Source organism: Neomonachus schauinslandi, chromosome 7 (assembly GCF_002201575.2).
Source record: "Neomonachus schauinslandi chromosome 7, ASM220157v2, whole genome shotgun sequence".
In the NCBI taxonomy this organism is placed as follows: domain Eukaryota; kingdom Metazoa; phylum Chordata; class Mammalia; order Carnivora; family Phocidae; genus Neomonachus; species Neomonachus schauinslandi.
In genome coordinates this window covers 36,224,490-36,242,841 of record NC_058409.1, presented here as the reverse complement: position 1 = coordinate 36,242,841, position 18,352 = coordinate 36,224,490, and the positions used below count along the sequence as shown (strand labels likewise).

The 18,352-nt window shown below is 36.9% G+C and overlaps 1 protein-coding gene across 2 annotated transcripts in view; it reads right to left on the bottom strand.

Moving 5' to 3' along the window:
* Window positions 1-343: 343 nt before the first annotated feature.
* The window catches only part of RBM27 (RNA binding motif protein 27), a 72,385-nt gene continuing 54,376 nt past the window's right edge, over window positions 344-18,352 (bottom strand). For both annotated transcript variants that reach the window (XM_021702212.2, XM_044917157.1), the window contains exons 18-21: window positions 18,133-18,237; window positions 17,820-18,011; window positions 2,703-2,813; window positions 344-1,492 (exon numbers count right to left, since the gene is read on the bottom strand). In XM_021702212.2, the coding sequence (XP_021557887.1) occupies window positions 1,409-1,492; window positions 2,703-2,813; window positions 17,820-18,011; window positions 18,133-18,237 (492 nt within the window). In that variant the 3' untranslated portion in view covers window positions 344-1,408. The remainder of the gene's footprint in view (window positions 1,493-2,702; window positions 2,814-17,819; window positions 18,012-18,132; window positions 18,238-18,352) is intronic.

Below are 18,352 nucleotides of genomic sequence, written 5' to 3'. Positions count from 1 at the left end.
CTTGAAAAAGTGACATCCTATGTACATTAATCATTTTATTTTCCCAGGGGTCAATACAGTGTAGTGTTGCTCCTCTGTTTTTCCCTCTAACATTCAGAACACAAGGACATAAATTTACATATATATTTTACTTAACAGATATTCTACTCTATACAGTGTACAGTAAAAATGCACACAGTGAAGGAAACTGTCTATTGAAGGATGCATATGTTCATGGATAGCAACAAGCTACAAAATTATGAAAATATAAAGTCATCTGATCAAAGTCAAATTATGACTCCCATTTATTACTAGCATCCCCATCCCCCTACCCCACCCCACCCCCACCCTATCCCCAGTCACCTCACCATCATGGTTTAAATTTAGGAAAAGAATTTCAGACACTTTTTAACCCTTTTGTATAACTATTAACTAGACTGAAGCTTCGAAAAAGAAAAAAGAAAAGCTGGTGACTCTCTCCCCCCGCCGCGGAAACCTTCCATTTTTCTCATCAAAACATCACTTATTTATCAAAGTGCTGGTTTAAACTTTTTATTGGGGGACTGACTTTTGGTGGCTCAAAAGAATCACTTATCTCAATAGCTGGTAAGTCAGGGCTGTTAATAAAAAGGCAGGAGAAAGAAAATGGGGATAAGAAAGGGGCAAGAGGTGAAAGCCTTTTACATTCTGAGAATATTTTTAAAGAGGACCAACTGAACCAATACTCACTAATTTCAAAGCAAACTAAGGATCAGTAGCATAAATCCAGGACAGTTAATATGAGAGAATGGAAATACCATGGAGCTAGCTACCACTGCCTTACAGCATTTAAGAATACAGTCTGATTTACACTAAAATAGTACTTCTACTGCACATAAACACCCCCCCACCTCGAAAATTTAGATTGAATACAAACTGGGCTCCTCCACAGTAAAAAAAATTAAAATAAATTTACTTTTCTTCTTCCAAGACAACTCTTGAAAGCAAAAGGGTATTTTAATTACAAATATCTCCTTCTATCTGACGACCCATCCATAATAGCTGAGAGTTAAGAGATTCCAGGCGATTTTGACATTTAATGAAATTTTATCAGATTATAATCCAAAATAAAATTTCTGAACACCCTGTCATTTACATCATAATCCAACACCAATAGCAACAAAACAGGTGGTGTGGAAAATAAGGCTCTAGAGATTATCCATATCATTCCTGTGGATCTTCACAACTGTGTAAAAGTCACTAGGCCTTTGGTGCTTTAATATCATGAACAGTTATGAGATGTGTTTAAATAGCAAACTTGCTGTCCTTAAACCTACTGTGTGGAAAAGAAAAATAAAAAAAATTTTTGGCTCATTGACTTCTTTAAATAATTTTAAAAAGTTGTTCTTCTAAACAATATTCCTAAAAATTATACAACTCGCATCAGATTTCATCTTCGCCATGAACGAGACTCATATTCATCTTCATCTTCATCATCATCATCATGCAGAAACAAATCTGAGGTCTCTGTTTCCTGAAGAAAGAGACGGTAAAATCTGCTTAGTGGTACAAGAAAGTTAAATTATTAGGCCAAAGGACAAATAGACTAGTATACAAAACGCAGGCTGGATTTACAAGTGATGCACTCAGAGAGTATCCTTCAGGGCAAAAACACCCAAAACAATTTTTTAACATATATATATTCTCCTCCCCCTTGCTAATTTTGCTAGTTTTAATAGATTTCCATTCTAATACCATCAGGAAAATAAAGAAAATAATATATGAATGTTTAATAGGAGAAATAAAAAAAATCTATGAAATGGTTTTGATAGAATCTATTAATTTAATAAAATTAAATAAATTTAAAATTAATTTTATTCCATTAACTTAAAAAGAAGGAAAATAAATGACCAAGCTCCTAAACCTTTCCTTTAATATCCAATTATCTGTGAATGGAGAACATACCAATTTCCCCATGACGCCAACATTCTCAATCTTACATAAAAATCTAAAATCTTACAGTAGAAATATCTATAAACATTCCCAAAACACCAAGATTTTTCTTTCCTTTTCTTGTTTTTAAACATGTGAAATGTTTCTACTTTTGCTTTTTAAAATTACCCACATAGTCAGAGGACTCTTAATGATAAATGCTAACATCTTTTAAAACCAAAATTACAACAAATCAGGAATAATTTGCAATGTTGGCTAAGTGTCCATTTTAATAAAGAAATTAGAAATAGGGAGTAAAAAAACAAAATTATTTTTCATGTATTTTAAGAGTTTCATTATTTAGCAGTTCTATTATGTTAAGTCCTTGGTTTTCATATTTCTTCCCTATTATTCCCACTTCCTTACTCTCATTTTAACCAACTGTACACAGAAGGAAAATAAGAAACTCAGATCTATTACTTATGGTACATGAACAAAAAGCTAAAACAACCAGCTAAAATTAAATCTGTTCATGTAATCCATGTCCTCACTTACCAGAATAAAAATTTTTAGAGCACAAAGCCAAATAAATGCAAAGAAAAAAGAAAAAAAAGTCTCTCCTACACCAGAAAATATCCCCCTGCAAAGAGGTTTTTATGTCTGCAACTGTTCTGATTCTTTAGTAAACTTGTAGACTAGTCTTAAGTTACTGCATGCATTAAAGAACAATATTTTATTTACTTTAATGTCAAGAAAAATACTAATTGAGAAACAATCTAATCTGAATGCTTATTTTCAATCGTTACATTTACCTCCTCCTTGACTTCTTCTTCCTCGGTCTCAGTGGATACAGAAGGCACCTTGGCCTTGTGCCATGATATTTGCAGCCGACGGTCTTTGAATTTTGACCCTTGATTTGCAGTCTAAAATAGATTTTAGAAAAACACAAAAGTCTGTATTCAAATTGTATACTATTTAAAAAGTGTAATGACTTGGGGAGGAAAATATTAAAGTGGATCTATACAATCTCCAGTAAGAGCTAGAAAAAGTGAAATCCCTTCCTCCCTTTTTAAATGTATTTAAATTCAATTAGTGAACATATAGTCTATCATTAGTTTCAGATGTAGAGTTCAGGTATTCATCTGTTGCATGTAGCACCCAGTGCTCATTACATCACGTGCCCTCCTTAATGCCCATCACCCAGTTACCTGATCTGCCCACCGACCTCCCCTCTAGCAACCCTGAAGTGCCTTTTAATTAAAGAACCACATGTACTATTTTGCCCAGATAATTTATGACTTGTATTGATGTCATGTTAACTTTAAAACTTCCTCTTGGTTTAGATGATACTGTCACTCCACTTAAAAAAGTCATGATGAAAACAACAAATACTATCTTTTTTTTTTTTTTCTGCTCATGATTTTATTGACATCAGGAGTATTGAACAAGGGCGCCTGGGTGACTTAGTTAAGTGTCTGCCTTCAGCTGAGATCATGTTCCCAGGGTTCTGGGATTGAGTCAGTCCCGCACTGGGCTCCCTGCTCAGCGAGGAGTCTGCTTTTCCCTCTGTCCCTCTTCCCCACTCGTGCTCGCTCTCTCTCTCTCAAAAATAAATAAATAAAATATTTTTTTTTAAAAAGAGTATTGAACAAGATGCTAGGATTAAAAATCTTGATCCAGCTCTACCATTAACTGGCAAGTAACTGAACATAAATGAGCCTCCATAAGTTGCTTAACATCAAAGTATCTCAGCTTTCTTTTATTTTTTCCTATTTTAGGATTGCTCTAAGGAGTCCATAAGAACAATGTGAGTGTTCTATCCAAATGCACAAAACCACTGTTAGCACAATTATAAATATTAAAAGAAAGGCATTAAACCAAAAAACAAATTAATATACACCCTAACATACAAATTATTAGTGTGTAGCAAAGTATACAGCTATGCAAATGACACACTTGTTTAATCTCAAGCTCTTTAAAATTTAAATTCAATTAATTAACATATAATGTATTAGTTTCAGAGGCAGAGGTCAGTGATTCAGCAGTCTTATATAACACCCAGTGCTCATTACATCACATGCCCTCTCTTCTAATGCCCATCACCCAGCCACCCCATACCCCCACCCCCTTCCCCTCTGAAACCCTCAGTTTGTTTCCTATGATTAAGAGTCTCCTATGGTGGGGCACCTGGGTGGCTCAGTCGTTAAGCCTCTGCCTTCGGCTCAGGTCACGATCCCAGGGTCCTGGGATCGAGCCCCGCATAGGGCACCCTGCTCCACGGGAAGCCCACTTCTCCCTCTGCCACTCCCCCTGCTTGTGTTCCCTCTCTCGCTGTGTCTCTCTGTCAAATAAATAAATAAAATCTTTAAAAAAAAAAAAGTCTCCTATGGTCACCCTCTCTGATTTCATCTTGTTTTATTTTTTCCCCTCTTCCCCTATGATCCTTTTTCAACAAATACTATCTTAATACGATTGCTGGTCTTTAGCTTTGATAATCTACATAGTTAGACTGAAAACTTAAAAGTGTAATTTTTTTTAAATGCCTATTGCTGTCACAGCATCTCTTAGAGCCCAACCCATAGTTGATAAAGCTATTCCCACTTCCTCTTCTGAAATGCCATACAAGACAAGTACCAGCCATTCTACACATTCAACAAATGTTAAACACCTACTCTCCTAACTCAAGGTAAAATTACTCTGTTTCAAATGTATTTCTTAGTACTACCACCCAATTTCTTCCCCCCCCCCAAGAAATTTCATTAAGAGAAAGCAAAAATTTCAAAGAAAAAGCAAGAGAGACAAAAGAATAGGGCCCCAAAGTATCACTAAAGTGAAAGCTCAGTCATTCCTACAGCTTTTCTATCAATGATGCTAGACTGCAGAACATCCCCAATTCTGGGTTCAATCCTGAAAAATGTAATAGAAATGGTTCTTTCTAAATATGGGGGTTCAGTCTAGTTTTTCTAGGAAAAATGCTGATAAATGTCATTAAGCTTTTGCCAAATGTTTCCACAAAACACTCAGATCACTGCATGTTAAGAGTGTATGTTCTGTCAAATAAAATCTTAAAAAGGTGGGGGTGCATGGGTGGCTGGGTCAGTTAAGCATCTGCCTTCAGCTCAGGTCATGATTCCGGGGTCCTGGGATCAAGCCCCATGGGGGGGGCCTCCCTGCTCAGCGGGAGTCTGCTTCTCCCACTCCCTCTGCTGCTCCCCCTGCTTGTGCTCATTCTATCAAATAAATAAATAAAATCTTTTTTAAAAATTAAAAATTAAAAAAAAAAAAAGAGTAGTGCATGTTAAGCCAGATCCGTAACCAGTCAATTACTGTCTGCACAGAAATCAGCCTGTGATCTAAGGAAAAACTCTATTATCCCTGTGAGGGCTGCATTTTTATACCCTGATACCAAACATTTTAACTCAATGGGACATACTAAAATGATGTATCAAAATGGCCCCATCCAAATATATATTTACCATCTTTTTTTAAAATCAAGTAGATGCTAAGAGAGTAGCTCTCATCACCAGAAAAAAGAGAATTCTTACTATGTAAAGTGATGGATGTGAACTACACCTATTTTAGTAATCATTTCACTATATGTACATATATCAAATCATTATGTTGTATAACTTAAACTAATACAATGTTGTATGTCAATTAGATCCCAATAAACTCGGAGAAAAAATCTGGTAATGTGTGTAGTAAACATCTTTTGCCTTTATTTGTTTAACATACACAGCCCAATTAGAGAGACTTTTTCACTATTTTGCTCACTTCGGTATTACTTGAATTCTTTCCAGCATTACTGAGGTAAAACTGACAAAACTGAAGGATATTTGTAAGTGTAAAACATGATGATCTGATATACATATAAAGAGTGAAGATTCTATCTAGTTCATTAACAACACATTCATCAACTCACCTAGTTACCTTTTTTCTGATGAGAATATTTAGGTTCTACTCTCTTAGCAAATTTTAATTATACAATACAGTGTGATCAACCATAGTCACCTTAGACTTTGTTATTTAAAAATTTAAAAAAAGATATATTACTTTTATAACCACAGAAAGTGATGAAGATTTTTTAACCTACATTTACTGGGTTGCCCTCCAAAGAAGGTAGCAGTTCTATCCTCCAAAAGGAATTTTAGGGCATTAAATGTACTGCATATAAACTACTGGAGGAAGAATTAGAAATTTACTTTGTATGCAGTCAGGAATTAAGAATATATAACTCCCACAATCTAACTTACAACAATAAACAAGATTAGTGATTAAAATTTGTACACATATACAATGAAGGATCTAGAAGAATACTCCTATCAACAGTGTTCGTAAAAATAAAGCGAAAATAACCCAAATACCTATCCACGGGAGAACTGAAGAAAAAACTGTTATATTTATAAAACTGAAAATTATACAGCAATAAAAATGGCAAACTATTGTTACATATGACATTAATGAATCTTACAAACATAATGTTAAGGGAAAAAAGCAGACACAAAAGAATACAGACTGTGTGGTTCCATTCACATTTTTAAAACAGAATAATATTATCACCTTTAAGAACGCACATTTAGGTGATAAAACTACAGCTGGTTCTCATTATTCGCACTAGTCGTATGAAGTTCACTGCAAGCACAGAATTAGCAAATACTGAACCATTGCTCCTGGGGCCAAGAGAGGGTTAGGTTCCTATGAGCCTCTGTTCAAAATATTTTCTTCAACTGATCAATACATAACCTTGTTTTATATTTAAAGACACCTTATTTAAAATACACTGTTGATTCACTGACATTGAACTCAGCTAAAAGCACTCATTCCTGAACAAAGCTTACATAACACACGGATCTTCACCATAAGGCACATTTCAGCCTTCTTGAACTTTCAACAGTGCACTTGAGAACTACACTTCGGGGGGGGCATTTCAAATAGCAAAATCACCAATGAAAAGCACAAAAATGAGAAAAATTTGGTACTAAATAGACTGCAAAAAGGACAGCTATTTACAGTATGAGAGCTGAAACAAGAAGGGCAGAGCATCACTTTATTTGAACTGAGCTGGGAACACGTGCATCTGGTATCTCAAATTTTTCACAGCTCTGTCAAAGTCTGAAAATGACCACAAAAGCATATTGAATATTGATTTTTGATCTTACAAATAATTTTAGTAGGTAGGTTAATGTGCAAATGCAAAATCCATGAATAATAAGGATCAACTGTATAACAAAAGCAAGGAGGTATAAAGTGAGAAAAATGGTCACTTTTCTAAGGAGGAGAGAAAACAGTGACTGGAAGGGGGCTGGGAATATTCTTTTTCCTGACCTGAGGGGTAGGTATATACACATTTACCTTCTGCTAAATCACTGAATTATATACATTTCTACTTGGTATAGTTTGTTTCAGTAAGTATTTTAAATTGAGTATTATCCTTATAATTTTAAGAAAACACCAAACAGCTAAGATATTTATGTTAAAAAAGCAAGGCTTGAAATGCAGCTCTGTATTTATAATGTAAGCCTACTCTGGTAAATTTTTTCAAGTGAGAGACTTTGTGTATATATTCTTATATTAATAATTTTTTTCTGTACAGCTATTTACCTTTTAAGAGTAGGCAGAGATCAAGAAAAGAGGGGAGATTTTTACTTCCAATTAACCATATTTTAAACTATTTGCATGTACGCTTTTGTTAAAAAGTACTTTAACAACTTTAAAACTAGCCTCTAAAATGTCACATATCTATTAAAATACGTAATTTTTCTATACCCACATATATATTATCTCACACACATATCTATTTATTTATTTATTTTTTATTCTTATGTTAATCCCCATACATTACATCATTAGTTTTAGATGAAGTGTTCCATGATTCATTGTTTGTGCATAACACCCAGTGCTCCATGCAGAATGTGCCCTCCTCAATACCCACCACCAGGCTAACCCATCCTCCCAACCCCCTCCCCTCTAGAACCCTGTTTGTTTTTCAGAGTCCATCGTCTCTCATGGTTCGTCTACCCCTCCGATTTCCCCCGCTTCATTCTTCCCCTCCCGCTACCTTCTTCTTCTTCTTTTTTTTTTTCTTAACATATATTGCATTATTTGTTTCAGAGGTACAGATCTGAGATTCAACAGTCTTGCACAATTCACAGCGCTTACCAGAGCACATACCCTCCCCAGTGTCTATCACCCAGTCACCCCATCCTTCCCACCCCACCCCCCACTCCAGCAACCCTCAGTTTGTTTCCTGAGATTAAGAATTCCTCATATCAGTGAGATCATATGATCCATGTCTTTCTCTGTTTGACTTATTTCACCTAACATAATACCCTCCCAGTTCCATCCACGTCGTTGCAAATGGCAAGATCTCATTCCTTTTGATGGCTGCATAATATTCCATTGTATATATATACCACATCTTCTTTATCCATTCATCTGTTGATGGACATCTTGGCTCTTTCCACAGTTTGGCTATTGTGGACATTGCTGCTATAAACATCGGGGTGCACGTACCCCTTCGGATCCCTACTTTTGTATCTTTGGGGTAAATACCCAGTAGTGCAATTGCTGGATCATAGGGTAGCTCTATTTTCAACTTTTTGAGGAACCTCCATACAGTTTTCCAGAGTGGCTGCACCAGCTTGCATTCCCACCAACAGTGTAGGAGGGTTCCCCTTTCTCCGCATCCCCGCCAACATCTGTCATTTCCTGACTTGTTAATTTTAGCCATTCTGACTGGTATCTCACACACATATCTACAATATGGCTTGAAATAATGAAATAGTAGGCAAAAGTTAGCTCTCCATCACTATGGGACAGTTTAAATCCAGTGTGGTACATCGATGCAACGAAATACCATGCAGCCATTAAAAAGAACAGAGCAACACCACGTGCACTCATATAGCATCATCTCTATTAACAAGCTAACACATATTAAATGAAAAATGCACATGCAAAAGAGTACTGTTTAACATACCACCATTTGTGTTAAAGAGAGACAAAATAATACATATACACAGAAAGAATATCTTCAAGAAGATATGTAAGAAACAAAAAACAATAAATGCCTATGGGGAGTGAAACTGAGTGACTGGGTACAGAAGGAAACCTTATCTTTCACTGCATACACTTTTAATTCTTTTACACTTTGTACATGTGTGCCGCCCCTCAAAATATATAAGATAATTAAAAAAAAATTATATACCGATATATAGGTGAATATGAGAAAATCAATTACAGGCCATCAATGAAAAGTTACATGTAGTAACTCAGAGGTACTTGGAACCTTAGAGGCAGAAGTTACGCAGAGAGAGATTTATCTAGGCCAACCATTTTCCCAGATCACAAACCGATGCCAGTTCTGTCAGTCATCTGACTAGCAATCACCTGACGAGCAAATATGAAAAAACAAAACTCAAATGCTATTGAGGATATAAGCAACAGGTACTCTTATCCAATGTCACCGCAAGTATGAATTAGTACAACATTCCTGCAGGGTTATTTGGCAAGCTGTCCCAAAATTTTAAATATGCATGCCTTTGATCTAGTCATCTCACTCCTACAAACCAAAGTAAAACAAGGTTCTCAACTGAGACAGTAACATTACCCCGGGGGCATTTTGGGTGTCACACAGACCAAAGAGCACTTCCTGGCATTTAACAGCAGTGCTAAAGGTCTTGACATGTGCAGGACTGTCCCGCAAAACAAATTATTCTACTCAAAATCGCCAAATCCAGTAAGATGTTATTAACATTGTTCGTAACAGTGAAAAAAATGGAAAACATGCTAGCCATCAAATGGCAGTAAGTATCAGTAATTCACAAAAGATCTACCCCTTTTTTTTTTTTTTTTTAACCAGGCCTGAGGAAGGGCAGTCACTGAAGTGCTATTCAGAAAAGTTTCTCTGAATGTTAAATGCAGAGAAAGGGTAACTTTTGTTCTGGTAAACACAAAAGCTATTACTTGTCAAACAATAAGGTATCACTTTCATATACAGTAAAACTCTCAAATATATTTCCACACACTTGGAAGATGGGAAAGGGTAAAAACCGTATCTAGAGAGGCTACAGGGAAAATCTAACCATATGTGAGAAGTCTTTAGTAATTACAACAGAAGTATTCCACTGTCTTACATGGAAGTTCCAGGCATGAAGAAACAGGCAAATTAGAAGTTCTTGCCAGTAAGAACACAAAAATTTGAATGAATTACATAAATATTTTTGGGAGTACAGAAACAGACTTCTAAACCTTTTTACTTTCTTAAGACTCAAAATGCTCTCTGGCTACAGACAGAAGAGTGCATTGCATCCACAGTATACAATGATACTAAAGTGATTTATTTTTTAAAGGCATAAATCCGTAAGAAAAGAGAAAATAGGAGAGAATACAACACAGCCAAAAAAACTGGGGAGCTGAAAAGCAAAAGGATTAATGTCAATATATAATGCTTATAATTTAAAAATCAAGAAGTAACAGTAAAATCACATTATTTAAAAATGAAAAAATACTCAAAAATTCAGCTAAAAGATTTAAAAGTAGACATCCTTAAAGAAGAGAAAATGAGGAGAAATCGAGCAGCAGAATGTTTAACAACTCTGTAGATATAAGTTCATCTGGGTTTTCAAATGATGTACACATATAACTTTTAAGAAAACTAAAACATTCCTATCAAAAGAATCTAAGGTACTTAAAGTTGTTTGCTTCTTTCTGTAACTAAAATGCTTTCCAAGTATTCTTCAATGAACATCACAGAAGACACTGTCTTGCAGAAGAATGAAACTGAACCATTCTCTTTCACCAAACACAAAAATAAACTCAAAATGGATTAAAAACCTAAATGTGAGGTCTGAAACCATAAAAATCCTAGAAGAGAGCTGAGGCAGTAATTTCTCTGCTATTGGCTGTAGCACTGTCTTTCTAGATAGGTCTCCTGAGGCAAGGGAACTAACAGCAAAAAAAATTCTGAACTACATCAAAATAAAAAGCCTCTGCACAACGAAAGGAAACAATCAATAAAACTAAAAGGCAACCTATAGAATGGGAGAAGATACTTGCAAATGACATATCCGATAAAGAGGATCCAACATATAAAAAGAACTTATAAAATTCAACACCCCCCCAAAACAAATAATCAAATTAAAAGATGGGCAAGAGAAATAAACAGACATTTCTCCAAAGAAGATATCCACATGGCCAACAGACACATGAAAAGATGCTCAGGGGCGCCTGGGTGGCTCAGTCGTTAAGCGTCTGCCTTCAGCTCAGGTCATGATCCCAGGGTCCGGGAATCGAGCCCCACATCAGGCTCCCTGCTCAGCGGGGAGCCTGCTTCTCCCTCTCCCTCTGCCTCTGCCCCTCCCCCTGCTTGTGCTCACTCTCTCTCTCTAATAAATAAAATCTTAAAAAAAAAAAAGAAAAGAAAAGATGCTCACCATCATTTATCATCAGGGAAATGCAAATCAGTATTACAGTGAGGCACACCTATCAGAATGGCTTAAATCAACAACACAAGAAACAACAGGTGCTGGCAAGGATGTGGTAAAAGAGGAAGCCTCTTGCACTGCTGGTGGAAACGTAAACTGGGGGCGGTCACTGTGGAAAAGAGTATGGAGGTTCCTCACAAAGTGAAAAATATAACTACACCTCTGCCCCCCAAAAATAAAACTACCCTACAATCCAGCAATTGCACCACTGGATATTTACCCAAAGAATACAAAAACATTAAATCAAAGGGATACATGCACTTCAACATTTATAGCAGTATTATTTACAATAGCCAAATTATAGAAACAGTCCAAGTGTCCACCGACTGATGAATATATAAAGATGTGTTGTGTGTACACACAAGACACAGACAATAGAGTATTATTCACCTATAAGAATGAAATCTTGCCATTTGCAATGACATGGATAGAACTAGAACTAGAGAGTATTGTGCTGAACAAAGTAAGTCAAAGGAAGACAAATACCATATGACTTCACTCATATGTGGAACTGAAGAAACAAAACAAATGAGCAAAGGAAAAAAAAAAAGAGAGAGAGAGAAAGGGGCAAACCAAGAGAAAGACTCATAACTACAGAGAACAAACTGATGGTTACCAGATGGGAGGTGGGTGGGGGATGGGTGAAGCAGGTGATGGGGATTAAGGACACTTGTCATGATGAGCACTGCATGACATATGGAAGTGTTGAATCACCATACTGTATACCGGAAACTAATCTTATACCGTATGTTAACTAACTGGAATTTAGATAAAACCTTAAAAAAAAAAAAAAAAGACACTGTCTTAGTTGTCTAAACCAACTACTTAATCTCTTTCCATTCTAACTGATTGTGATTTTTATCATTGGCCAACTGGCATATGGAACCATGACTGATTTAATTCAATCATGGTAATGGTTTCCTCAAGAGGGATTGGCTTACAAATGGGTAAGTGACAATTCTGGCTAAGACACATGAGGGCACAAGTGCTGAGTGAAAGTGGCGCATGTCAGGAGTCAGGTGGGCATGGAGGATGAGGGTTAAGGCAGGGATATTTTCCGGGAAGGTTATCTCATGATTTTAAAAAATGCGTAAGAAAGGTACTGTTCTTTTCTGCCTTTGGACATTCTTTTTAGAGGCCATGAAGTTTGTGGTTGCTGCAGACATCCTGGTGTCACACCATGAAGAAAAAAGCCTAAGAACAAAAGCCAACATACTAGGATACTAGAGAAAAAATATGAAAAGAAGTTGTGTGCCTGAGTTTCTGAATAAATTAAACCTAAAACCTCCTTACCTCTAGATTTCTTGAAAAGAAAGAAAATAAATGTTCACATTTCCCAAGTTATTCATATTTTACTTGTAGCCAAACACTTCCTGAAATGCATGTATTACTTTCATAATCAAGAAGAAAAAAAAAAATCAAGTTCCACCCTGTATCATTGAGTGCAACAGCTAAAACACACTACACCACAGTTCAAAAATCTTATAACTGATGAATACTACCTGAAAATGCCTAAGTGCATTTCAAGTATTCCAAACATTTAGTTTAACTCTTCTGTTGCAACTTGCCAAACCTCTCTTTTAATCAGGGGCAAAGGAAAGTACCTTAGCTCTTGTCCTGTCTGTGCCCTCAAGCAACGCTCTATGACTTAAAATTTTCATCTTCTGACCTAAATTTTAATATTAAAATACTTAGAGGGAATTCTTCATAAAGGTCTGTAATATCCTCAGATCTCTGTCAAATGAAAGATATATAAATAAGGACCCTTATTTTAAAAGTTCTTGCCAGACTGATTTTACCTTTAAAAACATAAAATTCTATTTATATGCTACATAATACTATTTTATATTTTTTAACTTAAATACTTAATATAAAAAGTAATATGATAAGCATATACCATCTCTCTGCAAACTACAGTCATCAGGCCAAATGTGGTCCAGTAACTTGTTTTTGATAGCCTGTGAGCTAAGAATGGTTTTTATGTTTTTAAAAGGTTATTAAGAGTGAAAAAGAAGTTGGGGCACCTGGGTGGCTCAGTCGTTAAGCATCTGCCTTCGGCTCAGGTCAGGATCCCAGGGTCCTGGGATCAAGCCCCGCATTGGGCTCCCTGCTCCGCGGGAAGTCTGCTTCTCCCTCTCCCACTCCCCCTGCTTGTGTTTCCTCTCTCCCTCTGTCTCTGTCAAATAAATAAATAAAAATCTTAAAAAAAAAAAAGGGGGGGGGAAAAGAAGAGCACCTGGCTGGCTCAGGTGGAAGAGCATGTGACTCTTGATCTCAGGGTCCTGAGTTAGACCCCCATATTGGCTGTAGAGATTACTTAAAATTTTTTATTTTCTTTTATTTTTTTTAAAGATTTTATTTATTTATTCGACAGAGAGAGACACAGCGAGAGAGGGAACACAAACAGGGGGGGTGGAAGAGGGAGAATTCTGCAGGCACCCCGCTGAGCAGGGAGCCTGATGCAGGGCTCGATCCCAGGACCCTGGGATCATGACCTGAGCTGAAGGCAGACGCTTAATGACTGAGCCACTCAGGTACCCCTACTAAAAAATTTTTAAAAATTAAAAAAAAAAAAAAAGGTAAAAAAGAAGAGGGAGAGGGAGGAGCAGGTGAAGGAGGAGGCGGAAGAGAAGAAAACTCAAGAGACAGTATATAGTCCATAAAAACCTAAAATATTTACTATCTGGTCCTTTACAGAAAAAGTCTGCTGACCTCTGATATACGCTATTAAAATATTTATATATAGGGGTGCCTGGGTGGCTCAGTTGGTTAACCATCCAACTCTTGGTTTCAGCTCAGGTATGATCTCATGGTCATGAGATCGTCATGGGATCGAGCCCCAACTTGGGATCCCTACTCGGTGAGGAGTCAGCTTCAGATTCTCTCTCCCTCTCTGCCCTTCTCCATGCGCATGCATGCTCGCTCTCATAAAATCTTTAAAACAATTATATATTATAACATATGCTTTATGTTATATATAGTTCTCATTGTATATTAGATATATTATGTATTTTAAATATGTATATAGTTTAATTTACACATATTTTTTATATAAGCATCTGGGATCTAAAAGCCCAACATTAACACATATCCTCTAATTTGGTTTTAAAATATACAGTATAAAAACATGGGGGCGCCTGGGTAGCTCAGTCAGTTGGGCGTCTGCCTTTGGCTCAGGTCGTGATCCCGGGATCCTGGGACTGAGCCCCACATCGAGTTCCCTGCTCCGCGGGGCTCCGCGGGAAGCCTGCTTCTCCCTCTCCCACTCCCCCTGCTTGTGTTCCCTCTCTCCCTGTGTCTCTCTCTCTGTGTGTCAAATAAATAAATAAATAAATAAATAAATAAATAAATAAATCTTTAAAAAAAACCAAACCTAATATGGGGTGCCTGGGTGGCTCAGTCAGTTAGGCACCTGCCTTCTGCTTAGGTCATGATCCCAGGGTCCTGGGATCGAGCCCTGAATCAGGCTCCCTGCTCAGTGGGGAGTCTGCTTCTCCCTCTCCCTCTGTTACTCCTCTCCACTCGTGCTCACTCGCTATCTTGCCTGCTCGCTATCTCTCTCTCTCAAATAAATGAATAAAATCTTTAAAAAAAAAATACTAATACTGGGGTGCCTGGGTGGCTCAGTCAGTTAAGCATCTGCCTTTGGCTCAGGTCATGATCTCAGGGTCCTGGGATCAAGCCCTGTGACCAGCTCTCTGCTCAGCGGAGAGTCCGCTTCTCCCTCTCCCTCTGCCCCCACTTGGCACGCTCTCTCTCTCTCTCTCAAATAAAATCTTTTAAAAAAACAACAACACTAATTTTCATCCTAAACGTGAATGTGATGTTAAAAAGTCTGACTTAAGAAGTAATATATGTTCATTTATAAAGCAAAGAAAATAGCTCCTTAGAAAGAAAGAAATGAAAAACCAACTTGAATTCTGCCAACCCAGAAATATAAATTTAACGGACTTTCATTCCAAGTTTATGTATAATCATCTTGTATCCCACTTTTTTTAACCTAAAAGTCAATCCTGAGAATTTTCTCATATTATTATTTAAAAACATGTTTTCCATAGCAGCAAAATGCCACTGAGAATTTAGATTAATGCTTTTTTACTATTACAAGGGGTGCTATAGTTAACATCCTTACAGCTCTTATTTGCAGACAACCATAATTCCCTTATGATAAATTCTTAGAAGTAGATTACTCGATAAAAGAATAAACTGAAGGATTCCAGAATTAGGTCCTCATACTGCAAAACAGCTTCATTAAAACCCATCTACCATCTTTTCATACATATATGGTTCATCCATGATCCTTTCACAATCATTAAGGACAGTAAAAGAATACTGAAAATATCCATGTTACCTTTGCCTTTGTGGGATATGAAATACCTCAAAGAAGAGTTACACTTTATGTTTGCTAAATCTATTTACAATGCTGTCTAGGCATATATATTTCTGTAGTTCTTTCAATGAAAACATACTACACTGCCCAATTATCCATTACTAGGGTGTGTTTCGAGTACTTCAAGACTGTCTAATAGCACCCTCTTAAAACAAACAACAAAATACCATCAAAACTGATGGCAATGTCTCCTTCTTGAAGTTACCTCAACCTGCATTGGCTTTGTTTGCTCCTTCCCCAAATGCCTGGACATGCCCCTTTCCACAAACCAAATATGCCATATTTCAGATTTATAAATATTTATACATGAAAATGGGTTATGAGATGCTCTAGAATGACCCCACTTATGAGAAAGACAGAGATGCATGTGAGCATGAGTTCTGGGCTAAAACTTAAACATCTACATATAGTCTCCAGAGACCCTCAAGATACAACACACAGCCTCCTACCTAACAAAGATTACCTTGTTTTTGTAACTAGAACTTTCTGCCAATTCAAATTTACAACAATTCTGCTTTACTTCAGTATTGCTTCACCAGAGCTTGTAATGGGTCTAAATGCCCAACTTATTTGGCAAGGAGATATTAATTTTATATATTTCAACATCAAAAGACAAAAATCAACATTTACCCTGCCTCCACAAGAATACTCTACACATGTGTAGTGCTCCTCTCCCTATTTTACTTCTCAAGAAGTTACTTTAAAGCTAGTCTCCCAGTTTACAAAAAAATATGTATATACAACGGTCAGACTGGTGAAAGAAACTGGCTCAAGAGTGAAGAGAATGCAGCCAACAGAGCTCTCAAATCTGGACACTTTAACAACCCACCAGTGAAAAAGGATTAAGGGGCATCATACTAATAAGAAACAGAGTGAAGTCTTGCTCTTTAAGATTTCCTTCACCATCTTTAACACGTAATAGGGCTGAAAATGGGGGCGGCCCTCAGTCGGTTGAGCGTCTAACTCTTGACTTCAGCTCAGGTCATGATCTCAGGGTCGTGGGATTGAGCCCTGCGTGGGGCGGTGCACTGGGCACGGAGTCTGCTTGAGATTCTCTCTCTCTCCCTCCGCCCCTCCCCCCAACTCATTCTCACTTGCTCACGCTCTAAAAAATAATAAAAAAATAAAAATAAATAGGGCTGAAATGTTTTCTCCCAAAAAAGTCTGACGGGGCGCCTGGGTGGCTCAGTCGTTAAGCGTCTGCCTTCGGCTCAGGTCATGATCCCAGGGTCCTGGGATCGAGCCCCGCATCAGGCTCCCTGCTCTGTGGGAAGCCTGTTTCTCCCACTCCCCCTGCTTGTGTTCCCTCTCTCGCTGTCAAATAAATAAGTAAAATCTTTAAACAAAAAAAAAGTCTGAGGAATAGGGATCCCAGATGTTAACAGTCAACTGTGTGTATTTTTATCTTGGTTCTGCCACTTACTAACTGTATGATCTTGGCTGGTTTACTCTTAAGTTTTAAACTTTCATTTTCTCATCTGTATACATGGAATTTCACATGCACTTTATACAGTTATTTAAGATTAAATGAGATCATGTATGAAAACACTCCAGCACAAGTAACACTCAGTATTTATTAAATGAATGAGTGGAAAGAGGATATACTCTGTTTAAGGAGCAAATTAAAGATAGTTATCTGTAACAAATCTCTATTTGCATGTTTATCTAAAAGTGTTTGCCACTGTATACAGAATATAATGATACATGTCTCTTATCCTAAATAAATTCTTCCTTTGAATTCTGCCTTCGTCCCAGATTATTTTCACTTATTGACTATAAACACCTGGTAAACCATGTAATAACCTCCCCCCCAAAAAATCAAATATTTGCTTAGAACAACTTGTCACTACAAATGCATTTAGGTGGAGTATTATGGAATTACAAAGCATGAGCTGCTTCTTGACCTTCAAATGTATTAATAAGAATTTGCTAATACCCATTTTTTTTTACAACTTGATTTTCTAATCTATAAAACATTTGACATTTATACAGAATGCAGCAAAAAAATGCTGAATACAGTGCTTTTAGAGCTGCATCTGTCTACTTTAAAAACTTACTGAGAAATGCTGAAGTAATTCATCTTTCTCCTCCTCAATGAATCCCCCAACTGATAGTGCTTTGGGGCGGTGGTCCACAACCATGTGATTCAGTGAGCCCCTTCCTCTTCCTCCACGGCCTCTGCCTCTTCCTCGACCTTGAGAGGACATGGTCTTTCCTCGGCCCACAGGTAAAATACCTAATCGTGCAGCCTGAGTAACAATAAAAGGTAGAATATAATATACACTGTCAGACTAAAGCCTGGAAAACAGAGGAAGAAAAAAGTATTATTTGAGGTGTTAAATGTAGTGGGTAACTCCTCTTAAATCTCACCTCAACCTGTAACTGACTGAGTTTTTTCCGTAACTCTGTTGTGTCCTCTCCTGAGGATAGCCTCTTGTGAAGGTCCAGTTCAGTATCTAATAGTTCTTTCTGAGCCTTTGGAAAAATTAAGAGTAAAAATGTATTTGTTAAAAAAAAAAAAAAATGTATTTGTTAGATAACATCTAAGATCTTATTCAGAATAGTATACTAACAAGATGACACACATCTC